The sequence below is a fragment of the Varanus komodoensis genome, unplaced genomic scaffold (genome assembly GCF_004798865.1).
Source record: "Varanus komodoensis strain SLA01 unplaced genomic scaffold, ASM479886v1 scaffold8, whole genome shotgun sequence".
NCBI classification, from domain to species: domain Eukaryota; kingdom Metazoa; phylum Chordata; class Lepidosauria; order Squamata; family Varanidae; genus Varanus; species Varanus komodoensis.
Window position 1 is genome coordinate 17,933,036 of NW_025336481.1, and position 14,508 is coordinate 17,947,543.

The window sequence follows — 14,508 nt, forward strand, 5'->3', positions numbered from 1 at the left end:
AGGAGTGGCTAAACTTAAATCCGGATAGCATAACCACCAGGAAGAACAGTGTAGCACAGTTCAACAACTTATGATGGGTGCAGGTCAATTTAAGGGCCAACATTGTCCAGAATTCTACTTCTTCAAAACTGCAGATTCTAGGCACCTAGGTTACAGGCAGGTCTACTAAAAGGGTGGAGCAATTAAAGGAGGCTGCAAATAACATCCCTGAAGTAGCTGTCTTGATTTGAGGCCAACAGTGCACAGGAAAAGAATTCCAGGTAGGTGAGATACCACAGCCAGAATACAGCCATCTGCTTTAGTCTGGCCAAGCCATGAACAAGAACTACATGCAGGAATCAGCAGCAAACCTAGGGGAGGAGATGGCTATTACCTAAGCTCTGGCACTCAACTTGGGCTTGGCTTTCTTGCCAAGTAGAAAGCACCTACACTATGGCATTATTAAGGAAAGGCTTTTGGAACAGGATGTTTCTCCATGTAACTGAGGATAACAACGGCCTCAGTCCTGTACACATCCTCACCCCTTGCTCCCTTTCCCAGAAATAGCCCATGTCCCTTACAACATGGCCAACTGAGCTTTTTAAAAACTTGTTTCCTAAACTAGGCAGAATCAGGTCCAGCACCAAAGCCTGAGTTCCCAAATGATTTGTTCTGAACACCTCTGGGTTCTTCACCTTGAACTAAGTCTCCAAACCCCAGCCAGATTGCTGCCTAATGGAAGAGAGACAACACTTCATGCTGAAAACCTCCAACTATTCATATATGTTTGGTATGGCCACTGGACTGTTGAGGAAAGGGCATATCTCACCCCACCATATGAGAAAGGTGGTATTTTGCCTGAGATTGACATTGCTGAAGACATCTGAAAAGATTCAGAAGACATCACTGGTGCTTGCCCTTGGCTCTAGCTTCACAAAGGCTGGTCAAAATGGGGACCAGGGGAGGGGGTCTTTAGATGAAACTTTCACTTACATTCCCACCCATATCCTATACCCACCTGTACCGCTCCCTTCAGTCTGCATGCTCAGAGAGCTATAAACAAGAATTATTAATATTATTTATTTCATTTCTATACCCCCCCATAGCTGCAGATCATGTCCATCCAGGGAGTCTGTAGAGAAGAGGCTAGGTGTTGCAGTACTGAGGGGGGTTAGGCTCATCACTGGCCCTCCTGACAGCTCCAACCAATCCATACTGTCCAGGTTAGCCTCTGCCAGGTCCAAACTTGGTCCCCCAGTAGGCTCAGGAGCAAAGTGCAATTCTGATGTGTCCATAGGGGAAGATGGGTGGTCCAGGATAGCTGAACTGCTTAGCATCTCACTGTAGAGGTCAATTAGAGACAGAGGCTCAGGTCCATCAGGGCCAGCTGTTAGCAAGGGGAGGCCAGTGCTGCTTTCCAAGAAGTCTTCCAGCCTACCTGCTGGGCTGGGATTTAAAGAGTTGGTGTGGCCCATGGACAACTGCAGGGGGAGCTCTGAGGAATGATGGCTGTTGGACGGAGAAGGGCATCCTAGGGAAATAGTATCTTTCCTAGCAGGGGAAGATTGCTCCTTGAACTGAGCTGAAATTTCTGCAAGACAAAAATAACCACACTTAAATGCACCGGTATTTCCAATGTTATCATAGTAAATTCCAACAGGTAGCCATCTTCAAGGCACTGCAACTACTGTACTTATCCTGGACCTACAGAAACTACCAGTACTATTGCAAGAGAGTCTACCACATTTCAATGCAAAGTAAAAATCTGTAAGGCAGTGGTTGGCAAGCTTTTCAGGGACAGGAGCTACATTAGCTCATGGGAAAGAGGTGGTGGCAACATAACGGTAGTGGGACGGACATGCTTCTTTATTTCCCCTTCATTCATCCATTATCTCTGCCACTTTACCTTCCCCCATCTCCCCCTTCACATAGCCAAACGCTGCCAGTCAGGTTGCCTTTGAAGTCCCTGCCTCTGCTCAGTGCTGTCCTCCGCGCCTTTAGCACTCTGTCTCAACCCAGATGCCAAACCACAGTGTGCAGCATGTGGAGTTTCCAAGGGTTCCTTTAAGTACCAGTCTGTGTAGTTTCGTAGAATGCACCCCTCACTCTCTCTTTCAATGGCCCTCCCCTTACATCAGCAATACCAATACAAGGGCAAGGTCAATCAATCACACAAGTGGCTGACCGCTTTCTATTATTAATCTACAGCAGCCTTCTTTGCTCTTAGGCAAAGTTGGAAATGGGATTAAATAGGTGGAGGGCAACCACCTCTACTATAAGAAAAAAGTGCCCCCCTGTAACTTTGTGCACAGGCTCACCAGTGTACCATGTTAGACTGCTAGCTTCAATGCTGAAGAAGCTAGAGGAAACAAGGCCACTTATATAAAATTTTATTCCTTACCTCCATGTTCAATTAAAATGTCAAACAGGTCATCCATTTGCTGACTTGAACAGCCATTCTCCTGAAAAGAACAGAACATGCTTGTAACTTGCACCGTGTAACTTGCATCACTGTGTGGGCAAACCATATACCCAGCATGGGACATGTCAGTTAACATGCTGACAGCTACCTCTGTACCCTTGATAGGAACAGCGGACATGTGCAGCTCTATTTTCAACAAAGGGAAAATGGCTAACTCCAAGGAGGCCATTTCAGTCCCAGGACCTTTACTTTGCTGAAATTTCAAGGCCGTTTACAAAAGAACAACACCCCAAACATGTTTCTCATTTGCCAAGTCCAAGCAGCTTCTCTCACCTCAGCAGGCTTCGGTTGTTGCTTCACAGCCTCTTCATAACCTGGTGGTTCTTTCATCAACACTGAGGAAGCAGGCAGTGTTAGAGGTGGTGGAGTACCAAGGAAGTTCTGCGGCTCAAGGTCCATTTGGGATGGAGAGGGAGGAGTTGGAGAACCTGGCTGTGAAAGCAGCTGCAAAATAAAATGAAGAAAGGTAATTAATAGCCAGTGGTGAACTATTCAGACAGCAAAAATTTAAAAATGCAGAGTGGTTACCAGTTTCAAAAAGGCTACAATTCTTTAAAAAAAATCCTTCTTGGCATCCAGGCTGTACAAAATGTTTACTTCTAAAAGGTTTTAGAGTGAAAAGCAAGTTCCTCTCCTTATTTAATTTGCAGTTTACTGCCTCTTTGCAGCTGTGGCACCAACCTTTAAGGGCAATTTTGAGGCAATCATACATTACATAAGCAGTGTGAAGACATTATGTTGCGATACAGCTAATGCGATGACATTGCAAAGCTAAATCAGACTGCAGGCAATTCTTTCTGCCATCACTCTGAAAGATCTTATGTTTTCCTTCCATTTTATAGCCCACTCCCAAACAGTAAGTGCAAAAGCAGTGCAAGTTGAGTACAGGGCAGTATTTTTCATGAAACATGGCAACATTATGTCTGAAGCAGCTGTAGCTCAGTGTGGCAGAGGGACGCAAACTGCTAGTGTTTGGCCCGTAATGACTACTGGGTTCTATCCCCCAGTGTATTGCTCTGATGCTGACTGAGTAGGCACTGCTGACAGGGTACCTTTTTTGGCACACTGGACTGGCCAGTTTTGCCGGGAACACTTGTTTTCAGGGGTCCTTTGTGGAAACCATTCAGGAAGAAGGGCTGCAAGTTGGGGGGTGCAGAAAAGGACAAGACCGTTTGAGGCAGCTGCCCTGTGACCATCTGCAGGCCTAGCTTCTGACCCTAGAGAGAGGCACAAGGGATAAAAAACAAACAAATTGCAACTTTCAGACTCTGACTGGCCCAAAGAACTTTACTCCTTGAAGGGAAAAAAAGATCCTTTTTGCTAAGCAAAGAAGCTGATAACATCATACTTCATGAACACTTCTACAGCAGCAGCAGAATTGAACATAAATCTTAAAGGCAAAGATTCTGTGCCAAATGAAACATTCCTGATGCAAAACATGAAAATTGAAAAACATGTAAAACATGAAATACTCTGCATACTGTAGTTTGGTCTTCACAGGCCAGCACCTGGCATCCTTGGCAGCTGCCTGCGCTAGGCCCTTTAATGTCTATCTCTGGCTTGGCTAACTGGGATTATTTCTCATCCTTCACAGACCATTCTGGAGCACTGTGGGAACTTTAAGGGTAGCTAGAGCCAGATACTTAGTGCTGCACAATGCCTTGACACAGCAGTCAGGTATGCCTACCAGGGTGCACTGGCAGAGGACACTGAAATGGCCCACAACAGGATTCAGACCTGGAACTGGCCTTGGGTTTTCAACTTATGTAAGATGATCAAATGGGAAAAGAAAAGCAGATGAAGAAAAGCGGGGTAGAAAAATGGAAAAGAAGCCATAATTTTTATTTCAAAAAATCAAGGCAGGATATAAATGCAGAAATATATAAAAACCTAATGAACTGGTCAACTGAAAAAACTACAGAATTACTATTGTGAAGAAAGCCAGCCAGATTTTTTTCACAGACTTATAGTTCAGAATGTCCTCTACAGTCACAAACACTAAAGGTGCAAAGAGATGCCAACTGCAAGTACCACTATGTTTCAAGTACAAGAAACATTCGCAAATTGTTGGGGAAGAGGATTTACTTTCCCTACAAGGTCTCTAAAGCAGGAGGAGGCAGGAGCTGTGTGTGTGTGTGTGCGCGCGCGCGCGCATGCGCGCACAGCAACATAAAACTCACTGCTGCATGTTCAAATGTAATATATGTCACACATGCATGCAAAAAGTCAGTGTGCCTCTCTTCGTCCGTATGCACATGTATGGCACCGCACCTGAGCTGCCACTACATTCACTAAGCCTTCAACAGACCCCAGGTGAATAGGAGCAATGTCCCCTCCTTTCTCTTCTGAAGAGTTGCAAGGCACTTGCAACACTTCACAGAACAACAGTGCCTGGGGCTCAGAATTTGAGGAAGAATGCTGGTTCTGGGCAAATCTTTTGCCTCTGAGCTAGGGACTGCATGCAGACTGGTGAAATGGGCAGGCATGGTCCAGCCATTTTCTTAGGCACACCCAATCTAACACCACGTAATTTGACATGTCATTTCATCATCATCATGTATCCTGCAAACAACAAAATATCAGCAACCAAGTTAATCCAGGATGGGAAGGGAAAGACATGATAACACAGTAACTGCTGTTTTTGAGAAATATCCTTTCAGATTCTATGTTCACTAACAGCTTTGCACCAAGAGCTTTGTGCACTCAGCATGAAATTATTTTTTTAAATTATTTTAACCATATTTAACCAAAGTAACCTAAATTCTGTGCCAAAGAAAAAGAATTCTACATAAACTCGCATGTTATGCAAATTATGCCTGTGCTTGCCTGCACTCAGGTCCACTGTGCTCAGCTCTCTCAGAAGCCCCATCTCATTACCAATAACAATACATTCTTTCAGTATGTTTATTACATCTCAGTCCTTTTACCTCCCTAAGATGGGATGCTTGTTTTACTGGATCTCACCAGCTTTCAATATCATCAGACATGGGGAATGTGACTGCGATGGGAACTGACAGCACTGACTCACAGATCCCAGAAGGGGATGCTGGGTTACTACTGTTTGATACTTTGGCTACCATTCTACAGGGCTACTCTAGGTTCAGTGCTGTCCACTATGCTATTTAACATCTATATCCATATAAAAACTTGGAGAGAAACAGCCACAGGATTTGGGGTTGGATATCGTCAATATATGATATGATGATAATCCTCCTTTTCATCTCAGGCCAAAGAAGCAGACTTTTTAAACAACTGTCTGGGTACTATCATGGACTGGATGTGCATAAACAAGCTAATGTTTAATCTAGGCAAGAGAAAGAGGCCATACTGGTGAGGAGAGCTAAACTGGATGGGGTTGAACCCATGCAGCCTGTGGACGCTTCTCTACTTAGATGCTTAGGTGGCAACTGTGGCTAGGAATGCTTTGATACTCACCTGAATCTACCAGATCTAGCCACTATCACATTCAGAGACAGTGTATAATACATACTCAACCAAGCCTCTGCAAAGCATTCTCAAACTCTAGCTGGTATAAAAGGTAGCAACCAGATTAGTTTCTGGAGTCTTTATTATTGATATTTTTCCACTTCTATAACATCTACATGGGTTTCCAGTTAGTTTCTGAGTACAATTCCAAGTGCTGCTTCTCAGCTACAAAGTCTTAGACAGTTTGGCTCAAGACACCTGAATGGTCACTTTCTTCCATATACTCCTTCCCACCATCTGAGTTCAGTCTGGAGATCCTAGCATACACCTTACTACTCTCAGAAACACTGTTGGCTGGGACACATGTACCCAGATTATGGAACTCCTTCCCTAGTAAGGTACAGATAGCTGTGTTTCTTCTATGCTTTGGGTATGCTGCAAAGACCATTTTCTTCCATGAAGCCTTTAATGCAGCTTAATTTTTTTAATCTTCCTGTTTTCAAAACTTGTTTTATTATAGAAGTGTATTTATTATTGTATATAGCATTTCATGAGTTTTAATCACTTTGTAAAAAGTTTTACATTTATTTATAAAGAAAAGCAGAGCAGAAATATCTAAGTAAAGTTATAAAGAACTAGTGTTTCATTTTACAAGAGATCTGAGGGAAATTTCATAATGAAGAAAAGAAGCCAAGATCTAAAGATGTTTTCTCAAAAGTATCCAGTTGCTGATATTGCTTGTGCACCATCATTTGTCATTTCCACTTCCTAAGGATTATTTAAAGTCAGATAACATGCATAATAATATTCTAACGCTTGAACAAAGGAGGTATGACTACCCAAAACAGCTTCCTTGCACTCAGGTCAAGCCAGACTCCTGTCAGTGATGATTTGCGAACAGCTCTATGAGAAGGACCGCTTCCACTGACAATTCCATATTCAGGAGATGATTTACAATGTATCATGATTCCTTCCTCTCCTCTGCCACCCGCCCCACAATGCAAATTGTTAGGAAACCAAACAGGTGTTCAACTACCTTCTTCATAGGTTCACTTGCTGGCTGCTGCAGAGAAGTCTGGGAGCTGCTTACAGGTTGATTAGATGCTTTTGCTTGTGGAGATGACACTCTCTGGGAAAGAAAGAGATACTTAGATATTGCCCCTGAAAAATCTGTATCATGAGAGTCAGTTGTTGAAGCCCAAGCTAGGTATGTTGGCTTGGGCAGGGGTCTGTGTGCACAAATTAAAGAAAGAAGCTCATGGGGGAGAGGAAGAGTTCTGCAGTGGGACAAACCAGTAGAGAAGGAATGTATTAATAACTGAGTATAGGGAAACAGTGATACAGGCAGCATAAAAATTGGGCTTGTAAACATAATGATGTTTCTGTGTTTTGGCAAGGAGTAGTAGTAAACGCTGTTGACTAGGGATCAACAGTGGTGGTTGCCACCATCATCTCAGAAACCATGAACTTAAATGCAATCGGCACCTTCTAGCAACAAGCAGCAGTGGAAATTTGCTCTCAAAACAAAACAAACCTGTTGACATTTTTAAAGTAGGAAATCAGGCCAGTCTCTTCTGCTAAGTCACTAATCCTGTTATGCCCCCAAGTCCTACAACAGACTGACTGAAGCCTCTGTCCATGCATGAGTGGGTGAGTGGTATACCACACTTGCTCAGTGGAAAGAAAACAGCACAATTGCTGGGATCACAAGCACTTCAGTCTATGCCTCCTGACCAGTAAACATGATAATTAGCTAGAATGCTCAATTTGTAGACACCAGCAATTGACATTTAAAAGACTGCACAATTCCATACTGTGTGAAAACATACTGTTTTAACTTGTTGCAACCATCTACCAATAGATAATACCTGCATGCAGCAATAGATTTAACTTTGATTTTGAGCAAAGAGTCAAAATGATGTTAAGAATTGGGAGGAGGTTTGCATAGAGTTAAAAAGGCACCATTCCCTGAATCATCATATGCTGTCTCTTCACCAGTCTCTATTTCCTATATTCTCAGAGAGCTGGGGAACATCTGGAGCATCTGAAGCATCCAGACCAACTCCACTTCATTCTTTTGCCATATCACTTCTAGCTACTAGTGCAAACTGACTGGTGATTCTTTCCCTAGCTAGCCCACTAACTTGACAGTGTGAAGTATGGCTAACTACAGGTGTTTTCTTAACAACTGAAAATCAATATAAGCAAATCAGACCACTGGCCCACCCAGACCAGCATGATTCACTATATTCCAACTGGCAGTGGTTGTTCTTCCACCTACCAATGCCAGGACTGAGCCTGAGACCCCCGCTGCATGCAAAGTGTGGCTACCATTTTGCTATCAACCTTCACAAGCGCTTGCCCGCCAAAGCACAAATTTGGCAGACAAGCATATTTGCCACAAGGTTCTCTACCACTTGGGTGCTCTTCTGAGAGTCCCTGGGCTCCTTTCTCAGTTCTGCTATCTCGGATTATTGCATGACATGCCACTAGCATCACCACAATTACAAGCACTACAGGGTTATCAACTATTCATTTATAAAGGAACATGGTAGAGTTCAATCTTTACCTGAAAGCCCTCCTCCAGATACACAGCCCAAAACTAACACTGCATGAATACCTACCTTCAGTGGCAATGAGCCATTCCCCACTTTTTCCAGAGCTGAGAGGTGCTGCCTCTCAGCATTCTGATTGGTCACTGTGAGCACTATGTGAGTGCCAGTGGAATCTGTGATGAGGGTAGGAGGAGGGGCTCCTTTGATGAGTTCACTGAAGCCTCCACTTTGCTGGCCATGGAAAAAACTTGAGGTCTGGCATGATGGCTCAGTTTCAGCAGCTGGCATCTCCTGCTTCACCATTACTGCTTTCTTTGGCACTGAACTTGCTTCTAAGGTGTCCATTTGGCTACTGGTCTGTGTGGGTTTTAATTGGTCAGTTTGGCAGGTGGGATGCCCTGTAGACTGGCAACTCACAAAGCCATTTTCACTCTTAACGTGGGTACTAAATGATGGTAGCTCAGAGACTTCAGCTGGGCCCTCTTCTCCAAAAGTCACGGCCGAAGGTGGCTGCTGAGACCGTTTTTCTCTCTCCAGTTGCAGCTTCAGCATCTCTACCAGCTGTTGCTTTTGTTTCAGCATGCGTGTGAGTTCCTCAATCTGCTTATCTTTCTCCTGCAACATCTGATCTTTATCCTGGACCTCCATATCTTGTCTGTTGGTGTTACTGACACAGGGGTCTGCCCTTACCATGAGATTTGTGGTACAAGTGCTGCCTTTGGAACTCTCTTCTTTCACTAGAAATTGCACTGGTGATGCTTGCAGAGTGAGCTGGGTCAGAGGAGATGTCACCATCTCCCCAAAGGCGTCCCCATTGGTTGAATTCTCATCTCCAGCACTTATCAGTGAACGCTCAGAAGGGGTAGGAGAAACAGGAGGAGTTGAGCCCGTGCTACCAAACTTCATCACACCATTACCCGTGACTGTGGCCACAACAACTTCTGCTGAAGTCATGCCTGCACTGACTAGTGCAGGCCCAGTACTTAGCCTGGTGGCTGGGAAGGCTACCACCACTTCAGCGGTCTTTGGAAGAATTGCTGTATTGGGTTTCGGAGTGCTGACTGCTCGGCCATTTGCACCATTCTGCTCTTGGTAAGCCTTCAGCCGCTCAATTAGATCTGTCTTGGTACCTGACACAGGTAGTGACCTCAACTTCAACTCTTGCTTCAGCTCTGCTACCTAACAAGAAGAATTAAAATTAAATTAGAAGCTGCAGGACAGCTTAAACGACTTCAAGTCACAACAAGAGGCCAAACTCACAGTCCTGAAAGACAATACACTCCACCTCTATCCAAGTTTCTGAAAGTGATCTGAGGTTTACCACATGCCACTGTGTTGGCAACCGTTATCCTCAGAGATCCACCCTCAAAGCAGAAAAGCATTTTCAACCATCTGCTCTCAAGACCAACACTGAGGTCATTGACTTCAGTGTAAACAGGAACAATCACTCATTTTAATAAATTCCTATTAACAAAAAAAGACTTGCTTAACAAAAAGACTCACAGTGATACATAATGTTTCTATGTATTAAAATATTATATCCCAGCTACGTTCATGAAAAATCCAAGGTGGCCAACAAATGTTTGTTTACCTTCATGTCATCGAGATTAGTAGGCAGACTTCCTGGTTTGCACACTGGAGCATTGCTGTTTTGCCGCATCAGCCCATTAGAACTGGAAGTGACAGAAGAGGAGCTGCTGGCAGCAGTGGAGAGAGTACGCATGGGTGGGCCAGTACTGCCACTCTGCTGCTCCCCTGGAGGCCTGAAGGGGGAAGAAAGTGGAATCTGATGATTCTGCAGTGAAAATGAGCATTACTGAGCAGTGCCACTGCTGCTCAGATGCTACAGTCTTGCAATTGTGTGATAAGATGGCAAACTGTCCATGTGCCTTGAGAAAACACTAAATGACTGCTTCTGACAGTGGTGCTGGGAAATTTCTTCTTGACAAGCCTCACTGTGTGCTGTTATTAACTGCCCATTTTGTTCTAATTCATTAGAAACATCAGATATCCTGGTTCACTGCCTCTATTTTGCTTGGGATTTTGTTTCTTACATAAGTTTCATAAGTTCACAGGTTGCAGAGTGAAGGAGAAACTTGCATACCAGATTTGTATCAGATGAGTATTGATAGTACGATACTAAGCAAAGCCAATTAGAAACACAACTAGAGCTGAAGACAGGGGCAGCAGGGCCTAGATTACTTTTTTCATAGCCACACTGTCAACCTCTTCTGAAATGCATGCCTAAATGTTTTAAATATACTGACACTAAGCTCTTGCTCAACTTGACAACTTTTGAACAGTCACAAATGCATCTGCCACATTCACAGAAGCTAGTTCTGACATTTGCAAACTATGCACCAACCAAAGATGATATGTTTGTGATACAGAAAAGTATAATATACAAGTGAGGTCTCTGCAGAAGAAGAAGATGGATAATGTGAAAACTCCTATATTTTGATGGTGTTCAAAAGATAGATAATTTCCATTCTGCTGAAACAAGATTCCTGAAAAGTAACACTTACTTTGGTGGAGCAGGTAAGATGGTTTGATAGTTGTAATGCTGTTGCTGTTGCTGATTGAGGATCTGGAGCTGCAAGAAGAGCTGCTGTTGCTGCAGGATTTTGGCATAAGATGAATCCATGGGAGGAGCTCCTTTGTCCTGCTTTTGGTCCGGTGGAATATACTGGTGATATTTCAGCTTCTTCACTTTTGGTTTTGGTTCCTTAGATTTTTTGCTGCGCTGGGACTTCTCACATGAGGACTTGGACTGGCTTTGCTATTAGAAGTGGGAAAAAAGATTGATCAGCGGAGAAGAAGTTATGAATAAAAACTGAAAACAAAGAGAAAGCAAAAATTAACTTTAGCTGGTGTAATCTATCTGGCTGGTTCAATCACACTGACCTTCCCCAATAAATGTATACCTCAGAGAGAGACACAGCTAGACTCCAGATTCTTCAACAATGCATGTTATTTCTATAACCATACAAAATGCAATCAGTTTGAATGGGTAGCTCTGACATCAATATTTGACTTTTACAGGGTTTTTTTAACAATAGGGCCACCTGCAAACTGCCACGTATATAATTTATGGAATAATTATGATCCTACTACCAATAGCACAGTATGTTTCAAAGTATTCAGAATTCATAGAAAAATAAAGGGACAGCAATGGCAGGGAAAACATTGACCTCTACCCACTCCAACAGTGAATGCTTAAGAGCAGAGATGAGGAATCTCCAGCCCCTGGGCCAAGAGGGTCTTACTCCTAAGCAGACATACCTGAAACTGAGCTGCAGCTTGTATACTTGATGGGAGAATGTCTTAATTGCTAAGAATTAGATCTGGCCATGGCCACTTTGCTCTGGCTCTGCCTACTCTGCCTTAGCCCTGCCCCGTGTGTCTTTAGTTCTGTCCACTGCTGGAATGCAAGACCCTTGTCATACTGCAATTTGCCCCCACTACCAGACTGCAAAAGGCTTTCCATCCTGGATTAAGAGGTATATACTTAGGAGCAAGTGTGGGGAACTTGCAGCTTTCCAGATGTTTGGGCGTATAACTGCACCATTCTCTAGGCTTGCTGGGACTGATATGTGAGTTGTAAGTCAAAATTCTGGACAGCAGGATGTTGCCAATACCTGCTTAGAAGAAGAATCTTACACTAAAGCTCCAATGTCAGCTAAACAGCTACATGATACTAGGTGCAATGGCAGCAGACAGGATACTCACATGCCTTCGCATAAACCCCATCTTAACTGTTTTTCAACTGAAGCCAGGATTTAAGGAGAGCTACAGCTTGATAGCTATTGGTGATCAAGACTAGGCTACTCAATATTTCCCACCCAGTCTTAAAATATACCCATAACAGAATGGATTATGTTACTACTATTTTGAATCCCAGTTTTAAAAGTACCTTTATTAGGGTTGGAAGTGGTTTGGCAACAGGAGTAGCAATTCCATTGGTGAGACTGGGAGGCACCGAAGGTGGCAGCAGTTGCAAGGAAGGTGGGGTCTGCTCAGGCAGAAAAGGCATCTCACTGGAATCTGCACTAACCCTTAACTGACACACAACCTGAAAAAGTAAACACGAGATACACAAGGCCATTAGTACATAGGTACTTCTAACTATCTGCTTTTCAGCCTGATAGAAGCTACACACGTAGTAACATAGAGAAACATAGTACTGAGTAAATCAAATTTCCAGGATCAACCTTACAACAAAATAAGGCCAGAGCTTACTTTCTCCCACAAACAGATTTCAATAAAAGTTCTTATCCATTTAATTTTTTTCACCAAGTAAAACAATACTAGCACTAACTAGCTAGTAAATTTAACTGGCATGATTTCAAGATTCAGCTACCTAGTGCTTCTCCTGTTAATCACAACGAATTCCGTTGGAATTCACAACTCACAGGTTTTCTCCCTCTTGAGGAAAGTGGTCTATCTTGCCTATGCACAGTGCAACAATTCCGTTCAACAAAAGCCAATATGCTCACCTGAGCAGGGGATGCCACAGGAGGGGTAGGGAGTGCCTCCCCAACTCGAGCTTCCATTGGGGATGGGACAGATCCCTGGGATTCATGGCTGGCTGGCTGTTCCGGGGACAGAGCATCACTGCTGTCCTCATCAAAGGAGGAATTATCTGCTACCTTTGGGTAGTTCACTTGACCTACTGAAAACAGATGCAAGTTCATTCACTAAACAGTACATGGTATGGGTCAATGATAACTGATGGGAGATCTTAGTTTCTTGACTAAGAAGATATTTGAGATTGTAAAAAGCAGAAAAACTTTAGATAACCCCTTTGCAAAATACTTTTATTATCACCACCACCAATTGACAAGGAATGAGTAAGAAGAACTAAAAGGAATGTCCTTCCTGTACAAGGACAACTACAGTTAGCCTTGTGGTGTGTTTGGTCTTAAGCCTGATTAAACAGGGGGTGGGGGAGAGCCCTGGAGTTATTTTAACAGCTTTCTCCAAAGGGAAAGCACTGCAACAGATGATAGATGTCAATATCGCTTATATATTTTGGAATCCAAAACAGAATGTACAACTTTATAAGTTTAAAGAAAAGATCCCTTCAAAACTATCAGTAAGAAGCCAGCTTTCCAGAACGTTCCTTATGTTGACTATGACAGCTCAAAAGGAACAATAATTCTGTGAGATCTGACTGCTAATTACTGGTAATTTCTATCTAGGATCTATATCCTACCCAAAAATATTTCTACATTTCTTCACAAGAGCCTTCATGTGAAAAGGGGGAGCAGGGTAAAAAGACCCTTATTCTGTCAAACAAAGAACTGTTCAATCTTGAGACGAAAGTAGCAGAAGCTAAAGCAAGTATCTCGAGTTCCTTTATGCTAGGTTCATTTGTGCAATCCCCACAATTTAGGCTTTCTCATTGTGATTTCTCAGTCTTCCTTCATGACCAGGGGATGACACTTGCATACCATACATCTGCTCTGGGATCAATCTTTTATTCTTGTGCACATTAACTCCCTTCCATTCATCTTCTCCCCCAATCCACAATTAGTGTAGGATCCCTCAAATTAATTGCTGCAACAATTAGAAGGACAACCATCCTACATGAGCTTTTCAACCCTGAGGATCAGTTATGTTCCTGCTAATCCACTGTGGTCTGCTACAAGCCTGTCTGGGAAATAGAGTTGTGTACCTTAAAGTTTTAACTAAAGCAGCTATATAAAGTAAAAACTAAACTTTATTCTCCATAGTCAAAAAAAAAATACATAATGGAGGTGCTAGCAAGCTGTCATTCTATCAAACACAGAGACCTCCATTGGTACAAGCTTTACCGATGATGGCTTCCTTCAGACTAGATTCCACTGGCAAAATGTTCTTCTCTACCAACTCCATGGGACCTGGCCGCTGAGCAATCTTCTCATTGAGATCATCAGCAAGCCTGGCCCGCTTCAACTTCAGCTGTTTGGCCTGAAGGGAAGGTTCAGCAGAAGTCTCTGTTTGGAGTAACAACAAAAATTTTATCACTTCTTAGTTGTATAGCCTGCATAAAAACTGGAGAAAGCTTACCTTCCCCCAATAAAT

At 43.2% G+C, this 14,508-nt stretch overlaps 1 protein-coding gene across 3 annotated transcripts in view; it reads right to left on the bottom strand.

Annotated features, from left to right (window-relative positions):
* Nucleotides 1–1,045: 1,045 nt before the first annotated feature.
* Nucleotides 1,046–14,508, bottom strand: part of MRTFA (myocardin related transcription factor A) — a 47,072-nt gene continuing 33,609 nt past the window's right edge. The window contains exons 5-15 of one of the 3 annotated variants that reach the window (XM_044455681.1): nucleotides 14,259–14,420; nucleotides 12,939–13,111; nucleotides 12,356–12,514; nucleotides 10,968–11,221; nucleotides 10,034–10,205; nucleotides 8,512–9,621; nucleotides 6,924–7,016; nucleotides 3,514–3,678; nucleotides 2,735–2,905; nucleotides 2,381–2,441; nucleotides 1,046–1,570 (exon numbers count right to left, since the gene is read on the bottom strand). In XM_044455681.1, the coding sequence (XP_044311616.1) occupies nucleotides 1,059–1,570; nucleotides 2,381–2,441; nucleotides 2,735–2,905; nucleotides 3,514–3,678; nucleotides 6,924–7,016; nucleotides 8,512–9,621; nucleotides 10,034–10,205; nucleotides 10,968–11,221; nucleotides 12,356–12,514; nucleotides 12,939–13,111; nucleotides 14,259–14,420 (3,032 nt within the window). In that variant the 3' untranslated portion in view covers nucleotides 1,046–1,058. Of the gene's footprint in view, nucleotides 1,571–2,380; nucleotides 2,442–2,734; nucleotides 2,908–3,513; nucleotides 3,679–6,923; nucleotides 7,017–8,511; nucleotides 9,622–10,033; nucleotides 10,206–10,967; nucleotides 11,222–12,355; nucleotides 12,515–12,938; nucleotides 13,115–14,258; nucleotides 14,421–14,508 lie in introns of those variants that run through there. The other 2 variants (XM_044455680.1, XR_006417141.1) reach the window with 2 other exon arrangements.